The 22,000-nt window shown below is 41.1% G+C and overlaps 1 protein-coding gene across 2 annotated transcripts in view; it reads left to right on the top strand.

Moving 5' to 3' along the window:
* TBK1 (TANK binding kinase 1) overlaps positions 1 to 20,694 on the top strand; it is a 143,763-nt gene extending 123,069 nt beyond the window's left edge. For both annotated transcript variants that reach the window (XM_073555458.1, XM_073555459.1), the window contains exons 14-21: positions 303 to 424; positions 6,515 to 6,591; positions 7,600 to 7,639; positions 11,260 to 11,361; positions 11,441 to 11,537; positions 11,660 to 11,766; positions 13,108 to 13,179; positions 20,365 to 20,694. In XM_073555458.1, coding sequence (XP_073411559.1) covers positions 303 to 424; positions 6,515 to 6,591; positions 7,600 to 7,639; positions 11,260 to 11,361; positions 11,441 to 11,537; positions 11,660 to 11,766; positions 13,108 to 13,179; positions 20,365 to 20,416 — 669 coding nt within the window. In that variant the 3' untranslated portion in view covers positions 20,417 to 20,694. The remainder of the gene's footprint in view (positions 1 to 302; positions 425 to 6,514; positions 6,592 to 7,599; positions 7,640 to 11,259; positions 11,362 to 11,440; positions 11,538 to 11,659; positions 11,767 to 13,107; positions 13,180 to 20,364) is intronic.
* Positions 20,695 to 22,000: the final 1,306 nt, after the last annotated feature.

Here is a 22,000-nt window from a genome sequence, read left to right as displayed (position 1 = left end):
AGCGATTCCTTTAAATTTCTTCATTTTCAGGATCCGTCTGAAAACGGATCCTGTACCATCCGTTCACATCAGTTGACAACGGATCCGCTTGTCCGCCTTTTTGGCGGATTATAACTGATGCGAAAAACTGAAGTGTGAAAGAGGCCTAACCTGCAGATTAATAGCGGGTTTTTTTCTGGTGACAGTTTCCCTGTAAGTAAAATATCATTTGAAAATGCCTTTCACAGATTTTTCTGCTGCTTTAATAAAAGGTTTTTAATGTTAAGGTATTTAATGTTGAAGCTTATTTCTGTTTTTCCCAGCTTTCTAGTTCTCAGCAAAATTTAGAAACATCACTGCGAGAAATTAAGAATGAGCTGTCTCCTGGGGGTAGTCTAACTGACTCCTGGATCAACATCGAAGGCACACACCCCAGTGATAGGAAGTAAGGCGTTATTAGCGGAACTTTTTTTTACATTTAAGGGGGTGTTCACAACTTCATTCTTCAGGAGCGCTCCAGTCCTCTGCCTCCAGCTTCCTATTTGGGGATGTGTGGTGGGTGCACTCCTGAAGATTGACAATTCAGACCAGAGCCAATGGTATGAATGGGAGAAGCGTAGGGGCAGTGATGCTGCTCAGATGCAGCTTTAAAATGCCAGGAGGAAGCTCTAAGCATGCATGAGCCTGCTAGTGTACTAGGTAATCTCTTCATTCTTGAGATTGGTAAGTATTAAAGTTAGCGTACTTGTTTTTAAAAGGATTTTGTGATTTTAAAGATATAGAATAGAGTGGCGCTGGTATGTACAGGTTATGTAACTGCTGCGAATCCAGATACCAGCCACAAGGTAATCAAGAAATATGTAAAATATTATAAAGGACTCGCGCTGAAAAAAACAAGGATTGGGGGAAAAATGTTTACTTATAGTACTCAACAAAAAAAGCAAAACGTGTATACAGTCTAGCAACTGTAACAATTATTGCAATTAGCCCAGTGGTAGGAATAAAAGCTGGAACAAGTGCTGGAAAAATAATTAGTAAAAACAATAGACAATCCACAAAAGCTAGTGAGTATTGCAACTTGCCCGGTAGTCAATAGAAGCTGTAATAAAGGATATAATTAGTTAGGTGGATTGAAGCAAGAACACACCTCATTTAAAGAGTTTTCTTTATTTTCATGACTATGAAAATTGTAGTTTCACTCTGAAGGCATCAAAACTATGAATTAACACATGTGGAATTATGTAATTAACAAAAGAGTGTGAAACAACTGAAAATATGTCTCTAGGTTCTTCAAAGTAGCCACCTTGTGCTTTGATTACTGCTTTGCACACTCTTGGCATTCTTTTGATGAGCTTCAAGAGGTAGTCACTGGAAATAGTCTTCCAACAGTTTTGAAGGAGTTCCCAGAGATGCTTAGCACTTGTTGGCCCTTTTGCCTTCACTCTGAGGTCCAGCTCACCCCAAACCATCTCGATTGGGTTCAGGTCTGGTGACTGTGGAGGCCAGGTCATCTGGTGTATCACCCCATCACTCTCCTTCTTGGTCAAATAGCCCTTACACAGCCTGGAGGTGTGTTTGGGGTCATTGTCCTGTTGAAAAATAAATGATGGTCCAACTAAACGCAAACCGGATGGAATAGCATGCCGCTGCAAGATGCTGTGGTAGCCATGCTGGCTCAGTATGCCTTCAATTTTGAATAAATCCCCAACAGTGTCACCAGCAAAGCACCCCCACACCATCACACCACCTCCTCCATGCTTCACGGTGGGAACCAGGCATGTAGAGTCTATCCCTGTTCACCTTTTCTGCGTCGCACAAAGACACTGTGGTTGGAACCAAAGATCTCAAATTTGGACACTTTCAAAGTTTTCCCAATTTTTCGGACTGACTGACCTTCATTTCTTAAAGTAATGATAGTCACTCGTTTTTCTTAGCTGCTTTTTTCTTGCCATAATACAAATTCTAAGAGTCTATTCAGTAGGACTATCAGCTGTGTATCCACTAGACTTCTGCACAATACAACTGATGGTCCCAACCCCATTTATAAGGAAAGAAATCCCACTTATTAAATCTGACCGGTCACACCTGTGAAGTGAAAACCATTTCCGGTGACTACCTCTTGAAGCTCATCATGAGAATGCCAAGAGTGTGCAAAGCAGTAATCAAAGCAAAAGGTGGCTACTATGAAGAACCTAGAATATAAGACATATTTTCAGTTGTTTCACACTTTTTTGTTAATTATATAATTCCACATGTGTTAATTCATAGTTTTGATGCCTCCAGAGTGAATCTACAATTTTCAAAGTGATGGAAATAAAGAAAACTCTTTGAGAAGGTGTGTCCAAACTTTTGGTCTGTACTGTGTATGTATGTGTGTGTATATATATATATATATATATATATATATATATATATATATATATATATATATATATATATATATATATATATATATATATATATATGTATGTATGTGTATATATATTTATTTTATATACATTAAATATATAGTGATTTTACCCATTTAAGAGCTTGAAACAACCCCTTTAGCACTGCTGCTGTTTTTATTTTTTTAAGGAAACACAAATGGATTAACCCCTTCCCGACCTGTGACACAGCGTATGCGTCATGAAAGTCGGTGCCAATCCGACCTATGACGCATACCCTGTGTCATGAATTCAAAGCCCCCCTGCGGGTCGGGTGACCGGGGTCAATGAAAGGTCACCTGACCCGCAGATACAGGGGGCTTTGTAATTCACCACAAGGGGCGTCGCTTCGCCCCCACGTGGCTACGATCACTCTGATTGGCTGTTAAAAGTGAAACAGCCAATCGGAGCGATAGTAATATTTCATCAATGAAAATTGATGAAATATTACAATCCAGCCATGGCTGATGCTGCAGTAGCATCGGACATGGCTGGAGACACCGATTCGACCCCCCCACCACTGAATGACAGCGGATATCTGACGCCGCTGTCATCATCTGCCCCCCCTCCCATTCCCTCCACTCCCCGCCAGCTTCCGACAACCCCCTCACCCACTCTCACCGCCCCCGGCACCTTCTAAGTCCCCCCGTCACTCCCCGTGTCCGGCGGGTCCAGTTCTTGGGCGCCGCCATCTTGGAAAATGGCGGGCGCATGCGCAGTGCACCCGCCCGAATCTGCCGGCTGCAGATTCCATTATTTCATTTTGATCACTCTCACAGTGATCAAAATGAAATAAAAAGTAAAAGAACCCCCGATTATCACCCCCATAGGTAGGCACAACTAATAAAATAAAGAAAATATTTTAATTTTTATTTTTCCATTAGGGTTAGGGTTGGAAAGAGGGTTAGGGTTGGAAAGAGGGTTAGGGTTGGAAAGAGGGTTAGGGTTGGAAAGAGGGTTAGGGTTAGGGTTGGAATTAGGGTTAGGGTGGAATTAGGGTTAGGGTTGGAATTAGGGTTAGGGTTAGAATTAGGGTTAGGCTTGTGGTCAGTGTTATGGTTAGTGTTGGGGTTAGGGGTGTGCTGGGGTTAGGGTTATGGATAGGGTTGGGATTAGGGTTAGGGATGTGTTGGGGTTAGGGTTGTGGTTAGGGGTGTGTTGGGGTTAGGATTGGAGTTAGAATTGAGGGGTTTCCACTGTTTAGGCACATCAGAGGGTCTCCAAACGCGATATGGTGCAACCATTGATTCCAGCCAATTTTGCGTTCAAAAAGTCAAACGGTGCTCCCTCCCTTCCAAGCCCCGACGTGTGCCCAAACAGTGGTTTACCCCAACATATGGGGTATCAGCGTACTCAGGAAAAATTGCCCAACAACTTTTGGGGACTAATTTCTCCTGTTACCCTTGGGAAAATAAAAAAAATTGGGGGCTAAAAAATTATTTTTGTGGAAAAAAAAATGTTTTTTTCATTTTCACGTCTCTGCATTATAAACTTCTGTGAAGCACTTGGGGGTTGAAAGTGCTCACCATACATCTACAATAAGTTCCTTGGAAGGTCTAGTTTCCAAAATGGGGTCACTTGTGGGGGGTTTCCACTGTTTAAGCACATCAGGGACTCTGCAAACGTAACATGATGCCCGCAGACCATTCGATCAAGTAGGTATTTCAAAACGTCACTACTTCCCTTCCGAGCCCCGACGTGTGCCCAAACAGTGGTCCCTCCCCAAATATGGGGTATCAGCGTACTTAGGACAAACTGGACAACAACTTTTGGGGTCCAATTTCTCCTGTTACCATTGTGAAAATAAAAAATTGCGGGCTAAAAAATCATTTTTTGAGGAAAAAAAAAGATTTTTTATTTTCATGGCTCTGCGTTACAATCTTCTGTGAAGCACTTCGGGGTTCAAGGTGCTCACCACACATCTAGATAAGTTCCTTGGGGGGTCTAGTTTCCAAAATGGGGTCACTTGTGGGGGGTTTCTACTGTTTAGGCACACAGGGGCTCAGCAAATGTAACATGACGCCCGCAGACCATTCCATCAAAGTCAGCATTTCAAAATGTCACTACTTCCCTGCTGAGCCCCAACGTGTGCCCAAACAGTGGTTCCCCCCCCACATATGGGGTACCAGCGTACTCGGGACAAACTGGACAACAGCTTTTGGGGTCCAATTTATCCTAGTACCCTTGTGAAAATAAAAAATTGCCAACTAAAAAAAATTTTTTTAGGAAAAAAAAGATTTTTTATTTTCACTGCTCTGCATTATAAACTTCTGCGAATCACCTGGGGGTTGAAAGTGCTCACTATGCATCTAGATAAGTTTCTTAGGGGGTCTAGTTTCCAAAATGGCGTCATTTGTGGGGGAGCTCCAAAGTTTAGGCACACAGGGGCTCTCCAAACACAACATGGTGTCCGCTAACGATTGGAGCTAATTTTCATTTCAAAAAGTCAAATGGCGCTCATTCCCTTCTGCGCCCTGCCGTGCACCCAAACAGTGCCCCCCCCCCCCCCACATATGGGGTACCAGCGTACTCAGGACAATCTGGACAACAACTTTTGTGGTCCAATTTCCCCTGTTAGCCATGTGAAAATAAAAAATAGCGTGCTAAAAAATCATTTTTGAGGAAAAAAAAATGATTTTTCATTTTCACTGCTCTATGTTATAAACTTTTGTGAAGCACTTGGGGGTTCAAAGTGCTCACTAAACACCTAGATAAGTTCCTTAAGGGGTCTAGTTTCCAAAACGGTGTCACTTGTGGGGGAGCTCCAATGTTTAGGCACACGGGCTCTCCAAACGCGACATGGTGTCCGATAACGATTGGAGCTAATTTTCCATTCAAAAAGTCAAATGGCGCTCCTTCCCTTCCGGGCCCTGCCGTGCACCCAAACAGTGGTTTATGACCACATATGAGGTGTCGGTGTTCTCAGGAGAAATTGCCCAACAAATTTTAGGATCCATTTTATCCCGTTGCCCATGTGAAAATGAAAAAACTGAGGCTAAAATATAATTTTTGTGAAAAAAAAGTACTTTTTTTTTTACAGATCAATTTGAGAAGCACCTGGCGGTTCAAAGTGATCACTATGCATCTAGATAAGTTCCTTGGGGGGTCTAGTTTCCAAAATGGGGTCACTTGTGGAGGAGCTCCAATGTTTAGGCACACAGCGACTCTCCAAACGCGACATGGCAACCGCTAAATATTCCAGCATATTTTCCATTCAAAAAGTCAAATGGCGCTCCTTCCCTTCTGAGCCCTGCCGTGCGCCCAAACAGTGGTTTATGACCACATATGAGGTATCGGTGTACTCAGGGGAAATTGCCCAACAAATTTTAGGATCCATTTTATCCTGTTGCCCATGTGAAAATGAAAAAATTGATGCTGAAAGAAAATTTGTGTTGGAAAAATTAAAATGTCCATTTTTTCCTTCCACATTGCTTTAGCTGCTGTGAAACACCTGAAGGGTTAATAATCTTCTTGAATGTGGTTTTGAGTAGCTTGAGGGGTTCAGTTTTTAGAATGGTGTCACTTTTGGGTATTTTCTGCCATATAGACCCCTCAAAGTGACTTCAAATGTGAGGTGGTCCCTAAAAAAAAAAATGGTTTTGTAAATTTTGTTGTAAAAATGAGAAATCACTGGTCAACTTTTAACCCTTGTAACTTCCTAACAAAAAAATATTTTGCTTCCAAAATTGTGCTGATGTAAAGTAGACATGTGGGAAATGTTATTTAGTAACTATTTTGTGTCACATAACTCTCTAGTTTAACAGAATAAAAATTCAAAATTTGAAAATTGCGAAATTTTCTAAATTTTCGCCAAATTTCTGATTTTTTCACAAATAAACGCAAAAATTATCGACCTAAATTTACCACTAACATGAAGCCCAATATGTCACGAAAAAACAATCTCAGAATCGCTAGGATGCGTTGAAGCGTTCCAGAGTTATTACCTCATAAAGGGACACTGGTCAGAATTGCAAAAAATGGCCTGGTCATTAAGGTCAAAATAGGCTGGGTATGAAGGGGTTAAGATGGATGGACATCTTATGACTGTTTATATTGTCAACGAACTGAAAGGTGTAAACCAGTAATTATTTTTTATTTTGTTTCTGTAGTGTGGAGAAGTTGCAAGTATTACTTAGCTTAATAACAGAAATCAGCTGTCAGTTCAAGAAGGATAAAGCACAACGCAGTGAGTCCGCCTTTCTTTATGTTGCTTGCCTTTCTTTTCTTTGAAAGTTTGGTCCCTGTTTGCTTTTCTGTCTTATTAAAACATATATTTTTGAAAATTGAGTAATCAAAAACCCCAGACATGGTAATATTATACTAGTGCAAGTGGAGTTATCTGGTGAAAGATCCCATGAGGAAAGTTATCCCACCCGTACAAGCCACCAAAAGTGAAATGAAAGGTACAGCCAATAGCTTTTGTCAGGGAAACGTGAAGACATTGGTTCTTCTTTCAGCCCATTAACAATTTAAGTGCTTAGTTTGTACATCTTCAAGCAATTGTCATATAACTTGGAGACTGCATCAAAACTACATAAATTATGCATCAGTTTTTGATTTTTTTCTTCACATTTTTCCATATTTAAACCCTACTAAGTTGAATTGAAGTATTTAGCTAGCATGTTCTGATTAGGGCAAAGGTCATTGAGTGGGAAGGGGGAGGAGGAGATCTGTGGCCATCACCTATTGTGACTGGTGGATTCTGTATTTTCTTTATCGCCTTATTGGGGGACACAGAATTCCATGGGTGTATGCTGCTGCTGCAAGGAGGCTGACACTTTGCAAAACAATATATGTCACAATGCTTTATACACTTTTAATCAAAATTCTGCATCATTTTCCAATGGCATAAATTGTCCTTCACATATTATACATTTGCCTGGTCTCACTTACCTGTTCTTTTATCATCTTGCATGTCGCTCCATGTATGATTTTAAGTGTTTTGAATGGTGTATTTTGTCTGTCTGGCATTGTAGTTCTAATAAAGCCTTTTTCATTATTTATTTTCTGTTGTGTGCACTATTTCTTTGCGCTACTTTTTTCTTGGTCTTATTCATTTGAGTTACTAGCGCATTCAGTACCACCCGGTACTGAATGTATAATTATATACATTATTTACTTTGCAATATTAGGTGGTGCCCACTGTTTCTTTGTTTCAAGTTTTCTGAATACTTTTTTTGTGGTTTATTTGTAGGACTTTCATACAACGAAGAACAAATACACAAGTTTGATAAGTAAGTCCTAAGACCATAAATTGCAATCATTGACTTTGAGCAGTCTTGGATTTTTGTCATTGTAGCCAGATTCTTGCTCTGCATTGAGATTTGAACTTTACTTGCTATATTGAACACTGTAAAATTAGAACAATATCATTTAACAAGAGAACTCACAGGATGCCGTGCGACCATGGACAATTGCTTTATCTTGATGTTAAAAAATGGGAGAACTAGCAATACGCATTGAATTAGTACTGGCTCGGTGCTGTGAGCGGTGACTGTAGCCGCTGCTCTTGGTGCTGTGAGCGGTGACTGTAGCCGCTGCTCTTGGTGCTGTGAGCGGTGACTGTAGCCGCTGCTCTTGGTGCTGTGAGCGGTGACTGTAGCCGCTGCTCTTGGTGCTGTGAGCGGTGACTGTAGCCGCTGCTCTTGGTGCTGTGAGCGGTGACTGTAGCCGCTGCTCTTGGTGCTGTGAGCGGTGACTGTAGCCGCTGCTCTTGGTGCTGTGAGCGGTGACTGTAGCCGCTGCTCTTGGTGCTGTGAGCGGTGACTGTAGCCGCTGCTCTTGGTGCTGTGAGCGGTGACTGTAGCCGCTGCTCTTGGTGCTGTGAGCGGTGACTGTAGCCGCTGCTCTTGGTGCTGTGAGCGGTGACTGTAGCCGCTGCTCTTGGTGCTGTGAGCGGTGACTGTAGCCGCTGCTCTTGGTGCTGTGAGCGGTGACTGTAGCCGCTGCTCTTGGTGCTGTGAGCGGTGACTGTAGCCGCTGCTCTTGGTGCTGTGAGCGGTGACTGTAGCCGCTGCTCTTGGTGCTGTGAGCGGTGACTGTAGCCGCTGCTCTTGGTGCTGTGAGCGGTGACTGTAGCCGCTGCTCTTGGTGCTGTGAGCGGTGACTGTAGCCGCTGCTCTTGGTGCTGTGAGCGGTGACTGTAGCCGCTGCTCTTGGTGCTGTGAGCGGTGACTGTAGCCGCTGCTCTTGGTGCTGTGAGCGGTGACTGTAGCCGCTGCTCTTGGTGCTGTGAGCGGTGACTGTAGCCGCTGCTCTTGGTGCTGTGAGCGGTGACTGTAGCCGCTGCTCTTGGTGCTGTGAGCGGTGACTGTAGCCGCTGCTCTTGGTGCTGTGAGCGGTGACTGTAGCCGCTGCTCTTGGTGCTGTGAGCGGTGACTGTAGCCGCTGCTCTTGGTGCTGTGAGCGGTGACTGTAGCCGCTGCTCTTGGTGCTGTGAGCGGTGACTGTAGCCGCTGCTCTTGGTGCTGTGAGCGGTGACTGTAGCCGCTGCTCTTGGTGCTGTGAGCGGTGACTGTAGCCGCTGCTCTAGGTGCTGTGAGCGGTGACTGTAGCCGCTGCTCTCGGTGCTGTGAGCTTTGACTGTAGCCGCTGCTCTCGGTGCTGTGAGCTTTGACTGTAGCCGCTGCTCTCGGTGCTGTGAGTGGTGACTGTAGCCGCTGCTCTTGGTGCTGTGCGTGGTAATTGTAGGCGCTGCCCTCGGTGCTGTGAGTGGTGATTGTAGCCGCTGCTCACGGTACAGTGAGCTTTGACTATAGCTGCTGCTCTCGGTGCTGTGAGCGGTGACTAGCTGCTGCTCTCGGTGCTGTGAATGGTGACTGTAGCTGCTGCTCTCGGTGCTATGAGCGGTCACTGTAGCCGCTGCTCTCGGTGCTGTGAGCGGTGATTGAAGCCGCTGCTCTCGGTGCTGTGAGCAATGACTGTAGCCGCTCCATCACACCTTTATGACTGAAAGCTGGCAGCTCCCAGAAGGACTTAAGGTCATGTAGACGCAACAGCCACACTTCCAGTGAGGCTGTTAGACAGCATTGTAGTGCCATTAATCTGCTGATTAACCCTACAGCTGAAGGTCATTGGCCTTAATCCCGGTTTTTCTTTAATAACAAAACACAAGCATTTTCAAAAACCGAATGCTGTGGATTCCTTTTGAATTGCTCTATAGAGGGGTGTCTGTTATCCTCTGTGCTGCTGTGGATCAGACAAGGTAAATATGTGCCTGTATCAATGAAATTCCTAATACTTTTGCCATTGTCCAACTCTAACAGACATCATTGTCTTCTTCTCCTAAGCACAAGATGGCATGTTTATGTGGGCTTTTATAGACTGTCTCAAATACTAATTTAAATTTTAGGAAGATCCCCAGCATTTCGTAAAAAAAAATCCTTAAAGCAGATCAGTTACCAGATTTTACAATACAAACTGCATATACAGTAATAAAAAAATGATTTTAGACCGTGTGAGTGGTTTACTTTGAAACAGAAAATTGCATTGTATGATTTTTACATAATTAATTAGCATTCTATTGCTTGAAATCAGTATTTCATTCAATATTGAGTTTCAGCTCCTTCCAAAGATTTTCTATTGGGTTCATGTCTGGTGACTATCTAGGCAACTCCAGGATCTTAAAATTCTTCTTCTTAGTTGCTCTGGCTGTATGTTTCAGGTCATTGTCATGCTTTAAAACCCAGCCATGACCCATCTTCAATTCTCTTACAGAGCATAGTGTCACGATACATGACACCATTCATCCTCCCTTCAATACGGTGCACTCGTCCTGTTCCCTTTACAGAAAATCACCCCTAAAGTATGATGCTTCCTCCACCATGCTTCGTGGTTGGAACTGTGTTCTTGGGGTTGTACTCATCTTCTCCCTCCAAAGGGGGTGAGTGGAGTAGATACCAAAAAGTTCTATGTTGGCCTCTGACCAAATGACCTTCTCCCATGCCTTCTGTGGATTATCCAGATTGTCATTGGCGATTTCAAACAGGCCTGGACATGTGCTTGTCATCCCAGCCTTATGCAGGTCTTTAATTTTGTCCCAAGATCTTTGATTTTGGCCATGGTGGAGAGGTTGGAGTGTGATTGTGTGTGTGGACAGGTGTCTTTTATACAGGTAACGACTTCAAACAGGTGCAAGTAATACAGGTGATGATGAATGCAGAGTAGGAGGGCTTCTTAAAGAAAAACTCTATGTGAGAGCCAGAATTCTTGCTGGTTGGTAGGTGATTAAATATGGTACTTATTTCATGTTATAAAATGCCGTTTTAATTATTTAAAAATCATGCAATGTGACTTTCTGTGTTATTTTTAGATTGTCTCTCACAGTTGAAGTGTACCTACAATAAAAATTACAGACCTCTCCTGTATCTATGTAGGTGGGAAAACTCGCAAAATCGGCAGTGTATCAAATACATATCTTCCCCACTGTATATGGTGAAAAAAGTAGGAGGCAATGCCACCAAACTGTATGGTTCCGCCAAGGGTGCACTTAGCCCCCTGTACTTAAACAGTCATTTTGTGCTGACAGACTGCCTATAATTACTAGTGATGAGTGAACATGCTTGGATAAGGTGTAATCTGAGCATGCTCGAGTGTCTTCGGCGTGTTCGAAAAATATGTTGGAGTCACTGTGGCTGCATGTCTCTCAGCTGTTTGACAGGGATTGCCTATTTGTTAGCCGAGAACGTTCGCCCATCACTAATAATTAACAATCTCTCAGAATTTTAAGTGGAGGCTTTTTCTCAAATGAACATTCTATATATTTTTTTTTTTTTTATTTTAATATTGAAAATAAGTCTTGATTAGTAATATTGTCAGTGGCAGTCTCTTTACATGCAGTTTAATTTCTGTGCAGGCAGAAACTGTGCATTCAAGCAACGAAGGCCCACACGCTATTCACGGATGAATGTGTTAGCAAGTATGAGAGTTTCCGCAGTAAAGCGCAGGAGTGGATGAGGTAAGCGCAGGTTGTCTCTTTACTGTGTTCTTACAGGAGCGAGTCTATTAGTTTCATCATCCTTCATTCTTCCCTATAGAAAGATGATGCTCTTAAGGAAACAGCTCTTCACACTAAAAAGTCAGTGCTTTGATATTGCAGAAGAAGTGTCAAAGTGCCAGCATTACATTAATGAGGTATGACTGTGCGCAGTGGGGATTTTGTCATAAACATTTAGAGTAATACTTTCTTTATCATTATACACTTGAATGTTGAATTTGTTATGTCTTTTTGTGACCTCTTAATAATCTAATTGCAGTATCAAGAAAACATGCCTCAAAAAATGTTTCCCAATCCAGGGGGAATAAAGCCAACAGTAAATCCAATTTATACCAGCCCGAACACCTTAGTGGAAATGACCCTTGGGTGAGTGGTTTTTGGCTTTTCAGCTGCATAAATTAGTTACGTAAGGATGAGAAAACTTGTTTTCAGTAACTTGGATTGGTTGTCTAAACACTTTCAAATTATTCTAAAAATGTATTTAACAGGTGTTTTATTCTATATTGTTATTTTAGAGATTGACATTGTTTTGTCTTATCCCCATGTTTTGTCTCCTGATACTTTACTGTGAATATGATTGTTTACTTTTATAGTGGGGAAGATCTGTTCGCAGGGCTCTGGTCCACTGGCCAGGTCACTTGTAAATCTCTTCCAGGAACCCTGGCGTGGCTTTTGACTACCTGAGCTGGTGCCATGTTATCTGTGCATCCTGTTGCAATGATGATGCGCCAGCCTAGCTAATCCAAAGTTGTGGCGGGGATCCCGAAAGGTAAGAGCATACAAAGCCAGAGACTGTGGAACTGGCCAATGGACTGCAGTACCACAAATCGATCTGCCCAACTCCATTAACTAACTAGCGCTAGTATCACTTTTATCAGGACTTCCACTTATTAAGGTAGCAATACATTAAACACTAAGTGGAAATCCTTTTGGTAATGAGCCAGGACACCCCAAACACATGATGGTCAACTGATCCTGCTGAAACTCAGCTGTTATCTTATTGGTATGGACACCTCACATCCTCATCCGCTAAGATGAAGAAAGAAAAGCGAGTAAATTAAAATGTATTACTTAACCAGTGAGTAGAAGTCTCCTTTTGAATGTTACATGAATATTGGATTCTTTAGCCACAGGATGTAATTTTACACAATATAATATTTATGTAGAAGTTGCAGTTCTAGCTTTTGTTACTTTCCTGATAACCAGTAATTAAGGTAGAGGTATATGCGGTTTATAACTATGAGAAAAAGGAGTAATTGAATAATCTAATATAAGCAAACATTATACTATATAAGGTTCAAGTAGACCGCAGAAACTATACATAAACTGCTTGAGCACGAAGATATGCAACAAAAAATATAAATACAAGAAATGTGTCAAAATAACAAAATATTTATTAGTCTCTAGTAAATACTTTATTTTGTTACATATTTTTTGTATTTATTTTTTTTTTTTCTTAACTTTGTGCACAAGTACGGTAGTTTTTTATGTATAGGGGTATATGCGGTCCCTGAGGAGAAATGTTTGAGGCATAAGCATAACTCGCCCATGGTAGAGGCATTTTGTTTTGTTTTTTTGCCACTGAAACTTAATTTTGACTTCACTAAATGTTTAGTCTGGTACACACAATTTTTTTTTTTACTTTTTACCATCTTGAGATTATCAAACCTCTAACAAAAATATATATACATTTATTTTCATTATCAGAATGCGGAAATTAAAAGAAGAGATGGAAGGTGTTGTCAAAGAGTTGGCAGAAAATAACCACATCCTGGAAAGGTAAACGGGAGAAGTCTTTTTCTGACAAAAAGAAGCATTTTGCCATTTTTCTTAAGTAATTCTAGATGTAAGAATGTCCCACTAATAAGACAAACTGTTGTCATGTTTATGCTTATGTCGGTAGCTGCCTTTTAGTTTTATGTTTTTGTCATTTAATGGTTTGTCTTCCGCTATGTTTCTATGCAATTTTGACTTTTAGCATGCAAGACGTTACCGCGGTTGTCCATTACTAGGACAACCCCTTATTGATCAAAATGTTTGGCCTCAATAAAATAATGAAGCCTATACTCTCCTCCCATGCCAGTGCCTTTCCTGGGGTGTCGGCACTCGTTCTCCCCAGCGCTCTCGTGTGGTGGTGTGACACCGATGTCCATTCAGTGCTGTCGTCACTGTCTCTGCCTTCAGACAAATCGAACATGATAAGTAAGTCCGGGATCAGCTGCAGCCCAGACTACTTCATGTTTGATTTGTCCGATGACAGGGACAGTGATGCCAGTGCTGATTGGACGTCGGGGTCATGTGTCCCGACTCCACATGACAGCCTCGGGGAGAGCGATTGCTGACTCCATGGGTATGGCGCTGCCACGGGAGCGCAGTATAGGCTTTATTATTTTTTGGGGGGCTAAGAAGACATCTAAGGAGTGGACAACTTCTTTAAATTGTTTTATTGCAATGAACATAGTCTATATTCTCATTGAGAGCCCCGCTGGTTCAACATTACAGTGCCATTCAGTGGGGGTGAGGTTGTCATCAGTATTAAAACTACTAAAGGTGATTTTTTAAGTAAGGCCATTACCTGTGCAAGGATACATGATAAATATGATTGCTAGGAATGAGTTTCCTAGTTCAGTGAACGATAACAGTGAGATTGAGTTGGAGTGCAGCAGGAATCAAGTAGACATGCTGCCTTTCCATCATAATATGTTCAGGATTATGAAAACTGAAGAGCTTACAATTAGCACCCATCCTTTAGGTCACAAACTCTTTGTGGGAAAATCCCTTTAAATACTTCTGGATGGCCCATAGATAGTGTCCAGGAAGTCAACATTGTTACTCTGCAGTGACGTTCTAACACATAATGTAGTAGCTGCATGAGAACATGCCACAGTCAGAAACTGCTGGACTCCCCGTAGAGAAGCCGGAGATGGTTTATTACCAACTCTGCCTTCCCAATTGCTGTTTACAGAGCGCTGAACAAGCTCTATGTGTAGAGATTAAGAAGCATTGATAATACTTTATCCTCCAGACCCAGCATTCACTTGATCATTGGGTGCTGGAAGGGGAGGATGTAGGAGCTGTTGGGTCCTAATAGATCCAGATCAACTCTGCGATGCAGAAATACCAGCCCCCAGTTACCGGCAATATCGGCAATATAATATTTTATGTAAATGTTCAGATGTCCTCCAAAGGTTTTTCACGACCTTTTAAAGGAAAATGTGTGAAATAAATGAAGAAATAGCTAAAAAAAAACATTGGTAGTATGAATCGTTGTTTGTAGCCCTACTGTAATCAAAATAAATGTTATATATATATATGTGTGTGTGTGTGTGTATATATAGATGGATAGATATAGATAATTTTTACAGAAAGAACAGGAAAGATTTATATCTTTGTACCGTGTTAGCCAGTAGATAGAAAAATATTCAGAATTGAGAATCCTCAGTAGTTGATACCTTTTAATGGCTAACTGAAAAGATGGTAACACATTGCAAGCTTTCGAGACTACTCAGGTCTCTTCATCAGGCTAGACTAATACAAAATCTGAAGTCACATATTTATGCACAATACAGCCTAGAAAAAATGCAATAGATAAGACAAGTGACGTGAAGCAGAACTATCAATATGGGAGAGGGAGAAACATAAATATAAACATTGGACCAGTTCATAGATAAGGAGTCCGGATGTTTTATGGTCCTCTGATTGGGGTCTAGTTCTGTGTTGTGATGCCTCCACACAGTTTTAAAAGGAAATTCCTTAATTGATGTAAAAAGACATAAATCCATGCGACATTCATTCCAGCACTGAGAGTGTCAAAGTTCGTCATAAATTTGTACTCCCAAACTCGTCTCTCTCTCTGAGAATTGAAGTTACCTTTCAATACCAGTAATTTCATATCCACGCTGCTGTGATCAGGGATACAGAAATGTTTTGCCACAGGTAGATCCATTCTTTTTTCTCTTATTGTGTGACGATGAGCATTCATCCTTGTTCTAAGCTTTTGCCCTGTCTCCCCCACATACAGACCCCCAGTTGGACATTTAGTACAAATAATTAAGTACACCACATTAGATGTAATGCAAGTGAAAGTACCTGGGATCTTGTAGTCCTGATGTGAGTTGGGGATCTTTATCTTGTCCGTGGTCATTATAAATGGACAGGTTTTACATTTTTTCTGGTTGCAAGGAAAGGTTCCTGCAGCTGTTGGAGAGGACAGGGAGCTTCTGACAATGATGCTTCTTAAATTTGGGGGCTGCCTAAAACACAGCAGTGGGGGGTCTGGAAAAATGGATTTTAATCGGGCATCTTTTTGTAGTAAAGGTTGTAATTTCCGTGCAGCTCCCCTTAGCACCTCCAGATTTGGATTGTAGGTGACTACTAGAGGCACTCGGTTATTTTCTTCTTTAGCTTTGTAATTTAGCAGGTGATTCCTTGACAATCTGGTGGCTCTTGTAATTTGGTTTTCAATTGTTCTTGGATGGTAACCCTGATTCAAAAAGGTCTTTTTGAGGCGACCAAGGTGTTTGTCTCTATCCATGGGGTTGGAACATATACGATTGTATCTGATGGCTTGGCTATAGATAATAGAGTTCTTTATGTGTTTTGGATGGAAACTGTCCCATTTAAGGTATGTTGGACGGTCGATTGGCTTCTGATACAGGGATGACTCTATTTCATTGTTTTTTAGCTTAATGATGGTGTCCAAAAAATTAATCTCAGTACTGGAGTAGTTGAGTGTTAAATTGATGGTGGGATGAAATTGATTAAACTGTTCGTGGAACGTCTTTAGCTGTTGCTCAGACTCCGTCCAGATGATTAAAATATCATCAATGAAGCGGTAGTAGGCCAGGGGCCTGATGGGGCATGAGGACATAAAGTCGCTTTCAAGCTTTGCCATGAAAAGATTTGCATACTGTGGAGCCATTTTACTTCCCATAGCTGTGCCAGTCTCCTGTAGATAGATCCTGTTGTCAAATTCAAAGTAATTGTGGGTGAGGATGAATTTTATAAGTTTCACATCAGCATCAGTCCCTGTGTTTTCCATGAAGAATTTGCAGGCATTTAAACCATCTTGGTGTGGGATATTAGAGTACAAAGATTCCACATCCATGGTGGCCAGGATGGTTCCTTCTGGTAGAGGACCTATTGCTGCTAGTTTATTCAATAGGTCAGTTGTGTCCTGAATGTAGCTGGATGTATCCTTCACCAGTGGTTTGAGAATACCCTCTACCCATCCAGATACCTGCTCAGTGAGGGTGCCCACACATGAAATAATTGGTCTTCCTGGATTTCCAGATTTGTGGATTTTGGGAAGCATGTAGAATGTCCCTATTCTTGGAGTCTCTGGTATCAGGTCATCGCCAGCTCTTATCGCCAGCTCTTATTCATCCTCACCCACAATTACTTTGAATTTGACAACAGGATCTACAGTGGGGCAAAAAAGTATTTAGTCAGTCAGCAATAGTGCAAGTTCCACCACTTAAAAAGATGAGAGGCGTCTGTAATTTACATCATAGGTAGACCTCAACTATGGGAGACAAACTGAGGAAAAAAAAATCCAGAAAATCACTGTCTGTTTTTTTTTCATTTTATTTGCATATTATGGTGGAAAATAAGTATTTGGTCAGAAACAAGCAATCAAGATTTCTGGCTCTCACAGACCTGTAACTACTTCTTTAAGAGTCTCCTCTTTCCTCCACTCATTACCTGTAGTAATGGCACCTGTTTAAACTTGTTATCAGTATAAAAAGACACCTGTGCACACCCTCAAACAGTCTGACTCCAAACTCCACTATGGTGAAGACCAAAGAGCTGTCAAAGGACACCAGAAACAAAATTGTAGCCCTGCACCAGGCTGGGAAGACTGAATCTGCAATACCCAACCAGCTTGGAGTGAAGAAATCAACTGTGGGAGCAATAATTAGAAAATGGAAGACATACAAGACCACTGATAATCTCCCTCGATCTGGTGCTCCACGCAAAATCTCACCCCGTGGGGTCAGAATGATCACAAGAACGGTGAGCAAAAATCCCAGAACCACGCGGGGGGACCTAGTGAATGAACTGCAGAGAGCTGGGACCAATGTAACAAGGCCTACCATAAGTAACACACTACGCCACCATGGACTCAGATCCTGCAGTGCCAGACGTGTCCCACTGCTTAAGCCTGTACATGTCCGGGCCCGTCTGAAGTTTGCTAGAGAGCATTTGGATGATCCAGAGGAGTTTTGGGAGAATGTCCTATGGTCTGATGAAACCAAACTGGAACTGTTTGGTAGAAACACAACTTGTCGTGTTTGGAGGAAAAAGAATACTGAGTTGCATCCATCAAACACCATACCTACTGTAAAGCATGGTGGTGGAAACATCATGCTTTGGGGCTGTTTCTCTGCAAAGGGGCCAGGACGACTGATCCGGGTACATGAAAGAATGAATGGGGCCATGTATCGTGAGATTTTGAGTGCAAACCTCCTTCCATCAGCAAGGGCATTGATGATGAAACGTGGCTGGGTCTTTCAACATGACAATGATCCAAAGCACACCGCCAGGGCAACGAAAGAGTGGCTTCGTAAGAAGCATTTCAAGGTCCTGGAGTGGCCTAGCCAGTCTCCAGATCTCAACCCTATAGAAAACCTTTGGAGGGAGTTGAAAGTCCGTGTTGCCAAGCGAAAAGCCAAAAACATCACTGCTCTAGAGGAGATCTGCATGGAGGAATGGGCCAACATACCAACAACAGTGTGTGGCAACCTTGTGAAGACTTACAGAAAACGTTTGACCTCTGTCATTGCCAACAAAGGATATATCACAAAGTATTGAGATGAAATTTTGTTTCTGACCAAATACTTATTTTCCACCGTAATATGCAAATAAAATGAAAAAAAAACATACAATGTGATTTTCTGCATTTTTTTTTTCTCAGTTTGTCTCCCATAGTTGAGGTCTACCTATGATGTAAATTACAGACGCCTCTCATCTTTTTAAGTGGTGGAACTTGCACTATTGCTGACTGACTAAATACTTTTTTGCCCCACTGTATCTACAGGAGACTGGCACAGCTATGGGAAGTAAAATGGCTCCACAGTATGCAAATCTTTTCATGGCAAAGCTTGAAAGCGACTTTATGTCCTCATGCCCCATCAGGCCCCTGGCCTACTACCGCTTCATTGATGATATTTTAATCATCTGGACGGAGTCTGAGCAACAGCTAAAGACGTTCCACGAACAGTTTAATCAATTTCATCCCACCATCAATTTAACACTCAACTACTCCAGTACTGAGATTAATTTTTTTGGACACCATCATTAAGCTAAAAAACAATGAAATAGAGACATCCCTGTATCAGAAGCCAATCGACCGTCCAACATACCTTAAATGGGACAGTTTCCATCCAAAACACATAAAGAACTCTATTATCTATAGCCAAGCCATCAGATACAATCGTATATGTTCCAACTCCATGGATAGAGACAAACACCTTGGTCGCCTCAAAAAGACCTTTTTGAATCAGGGTTACCATCCAAGAACAATTGAAAACCAAATTACAAGAGCCACCAGATTGTCAAGGAATCACCTGCTAAATTACAAAGCTAAAGAAGAAAATAACCGAGTGCCTCTAGTAGTCACCTACAATCCAAATCTGGAGGTGCTAAGGGGAGCTGCACGGAAATTACAACCTTTACTACAAAAAGATGCCCGATTAAAATCCATTTTTCCAGACCCCCCACTGCTGTGTTTTAGGCAGCCCCCAAATTTAAGAAGCATCATTGTCAGAAGCTCCCTGTCCTCTCCAACAGCTGCAGGAACCTTTCCTTGCAACCAGAAAAAATGTAAAACCTGTCCATTTATAATGACCACGGACAAGATAAAGATCCCCAACTCACATCAGGACTACAAGATCCCAGGTACTTTCACTTGCATTACATCTAATGTGGTGTACTTAATTATTTGTACTAAATGTTTAACTGGGGGTCTGTATGTGGGGGAGACGGGGCAAAAGCTTAGAACAAGGATGAATGCTCATCGTCACACAATAAGAGAAAAAAGAATGGATCTACCTGTGGCAAAACATTTCTGTATCCCTGATCACAGCAGCGTGGATATGAAATTACTGGTATTGAAAGGTAACTTCAATTCTCAGAGAGAGAGACGAGTTTGGGAGTACAAATTTATGACGAACTTTGACACTCTCAGTGCTGGAATGAATGTGTCGCATGGATTTATGTCTTTTTACATCAATTAAGGAATTTCCTTTTAAAACTGTGTGGAGGCATCACAACACAGAACTAGACCCCAATCAGAGGACCATAAAACATCCGGACTCCTTATCTATGAACTGGTCCAATGTTTATATTTATGTTTCTCCCTCTCCCATATTGATAGTTCTGCTTCACGTCACTTGTCTTATCTATTGCATTTTTTCTAGGCTGTATTGTGCATAAATATGTGACTTCAGATTTTGTATTAGTCTAGCCTGATGAAGAGACCTGAGTAGTCTCGAAAGCTTGCAATGTGTTACCATCTTTTCAGTTAGCCATTAAAAGGTATCAACTACTGAGGATTCTCAATTCTGAATATTTTTCTACAGAAAGAACACAATTTTAAAATGCTTTTTTTAGTTCTCTATAGTTGTAAAAGAAATATTTAAAGTGAAAAATGCATGTTTTTTTCTTTACATTTTCTACATTATCAGCAAAATAAAAAAATAACAAAAATTAGGTCACATATATAATGAAAAAGAGGGACTAATTATTTCATTATGTAAGCAAGAACATTTTTTAGAGCTGTTTAAAACCGCATGTAAAATGGCCCGGTCTTGAAGTGGTTGGTCACATGTTGAATAATGCTTGTTTTATTGATTATTGGTATGTGTTGTTTTCTCAGCAAGGCTAGACATTCTGATCATATGTCCTGTTTGTTGTACTTCTTTGTATTTTTCTGAGGTTGGTTTTCGTTATTCTTTTTCCTAGATTTGGGGCTTTGACCATGGATGGAGGCTTTCGGAATGTGGATTGCATATAGACGGCTTTCATTTAGCCTGAAGTGGCATTTCATTGGACCTTACTTTTTGCCTGCTTCCTTATCTGTAATTTCAGTGCCAGAGATGTATGTATATATGTATTATAATGTTAATATATGGCGATGGTTGAATTTGCTCTAATTTTGATTGATTCAGTTGCTGTTGTCCAGTTTCTTCTTAAAGTACTGTAATTTTGAGTTGAATAGTGTACGGAAAATATCTTAATAATGCATATGAAGTTAATGCTTATTTTAATTAAAAATATAGCATAATTATTTTACTTTAGTCTGATTTATATTCACATGTTTTAATATTAAAGTCTCCATTTAAGTGTTATGTTTTATATGGTCAGTGTAAACTTAAAAGAAGTTTGCACAAAAACTATTAACCTTCATTGGATATATTAAAAAAAAAAACACTCATTCAATAAAATCGAGCTTTCATTTTTGTATATAATATTTTGTGTCTTTTCACTCTACCACTCTGACAGCCATTGGGTCTGTAAAAGGTTTTCATTGGCAACATAACTATAAGCTCCATTCCATCAAGTCCCCCTTTCCTTGGTGTTTGTTCTTTGCACAATCTCTTACATTATGTGACATCTCTGTGTCCCTTCACTGCACTCACCATATAAATAAATGTGAACTTAGTTATATACAAACATTAAAGGGGTTTTCCCACAAACAAAAGTTCATTTTAGTCAATATATCTTGGAATAATAATAAGTTCCACAATTTGATGTGTTTAAATTATAGTAAATGTTCCTGTGCCGAGATAATCTTATAAATGTGCCCCTGCTGTGTACTGTGTAATGGCTGTGTCTGACCGTGCAGGAACATAGTCTGATCGTACCACGGCTCCTCGGCAGGAGAGGAAGCAAAAGAATATACAGACAGGACAGCAGGGGATCACAAATGATTTTCTGTTTCAAGTAAAGCATTGTTTAAAAACTGACAGGGAGATATTTCACTTTACAGTAAGAATCAGCTATGATCACTTACTGTACTGTGTGTCCTCTCTTTTGCTCCATCCCCTGCTCATGAGCTGTGGTATGATCAGGTCATGTTTCTGTACAGTCATTACACAGTACACAGCAGGAGCACATTTATAAGATTACTGTATCTCGGCACAGGAACATTTTATTTAAACACATCCAGCTGTGGAAATTATTATTCCAAAATCTATTAATTAAAAATAACTTTTGTTCATGTGAAAACCCCTTTAAACAAATGAAATGGGTTACTGTTGTGTAGATTATACTTACAGTATACTAACAAAAGTGAGGCACTTGATGCACAGGTTGATCAAATTGCGTGAGCTCATGTGCCAGCGGCAAGGCAACCTCTTTAGATGGGAGCCTACTGTCATAGCCAAAACTATTGAGACTGACACAAATTTTATTTTTCACAGTTTGCTGCTGCAGTGTTAGAAATATTTGACTAAAATATGTATGGCTCCTGAAGTACAATTATAAGAACCGTATTTTTCAGATTATAAGACGCACTTTTTTCACAAATTTTGGGGGAAAATCGGGGTGCGTCTTATAATGCAGCTATACCCTACCGGCTGCGGTGGAGCAGGGTCCC

The sequence above is a fragment of the Dendrobates tinctorius genome, unplaced genomic scaffold (assembly GCF_039654945.1).
Source record: "Dendrobates tinctorius isolate UK_male_01 unplaced genomic scaffold, ASM3965494v1 ptg000224l, whole genome shotgun sequence".
NCBI classification, from domain to species: domain Eukaryota; kingdom Metazoa; phylum Chordata; class Amphibia; order Anura; family Dendrobatidae; genus Dendrobates; species Dendrobates tinctorius.
This window is presented reverse-complemented; position numbering and strand designations above follow the sequence as displayed.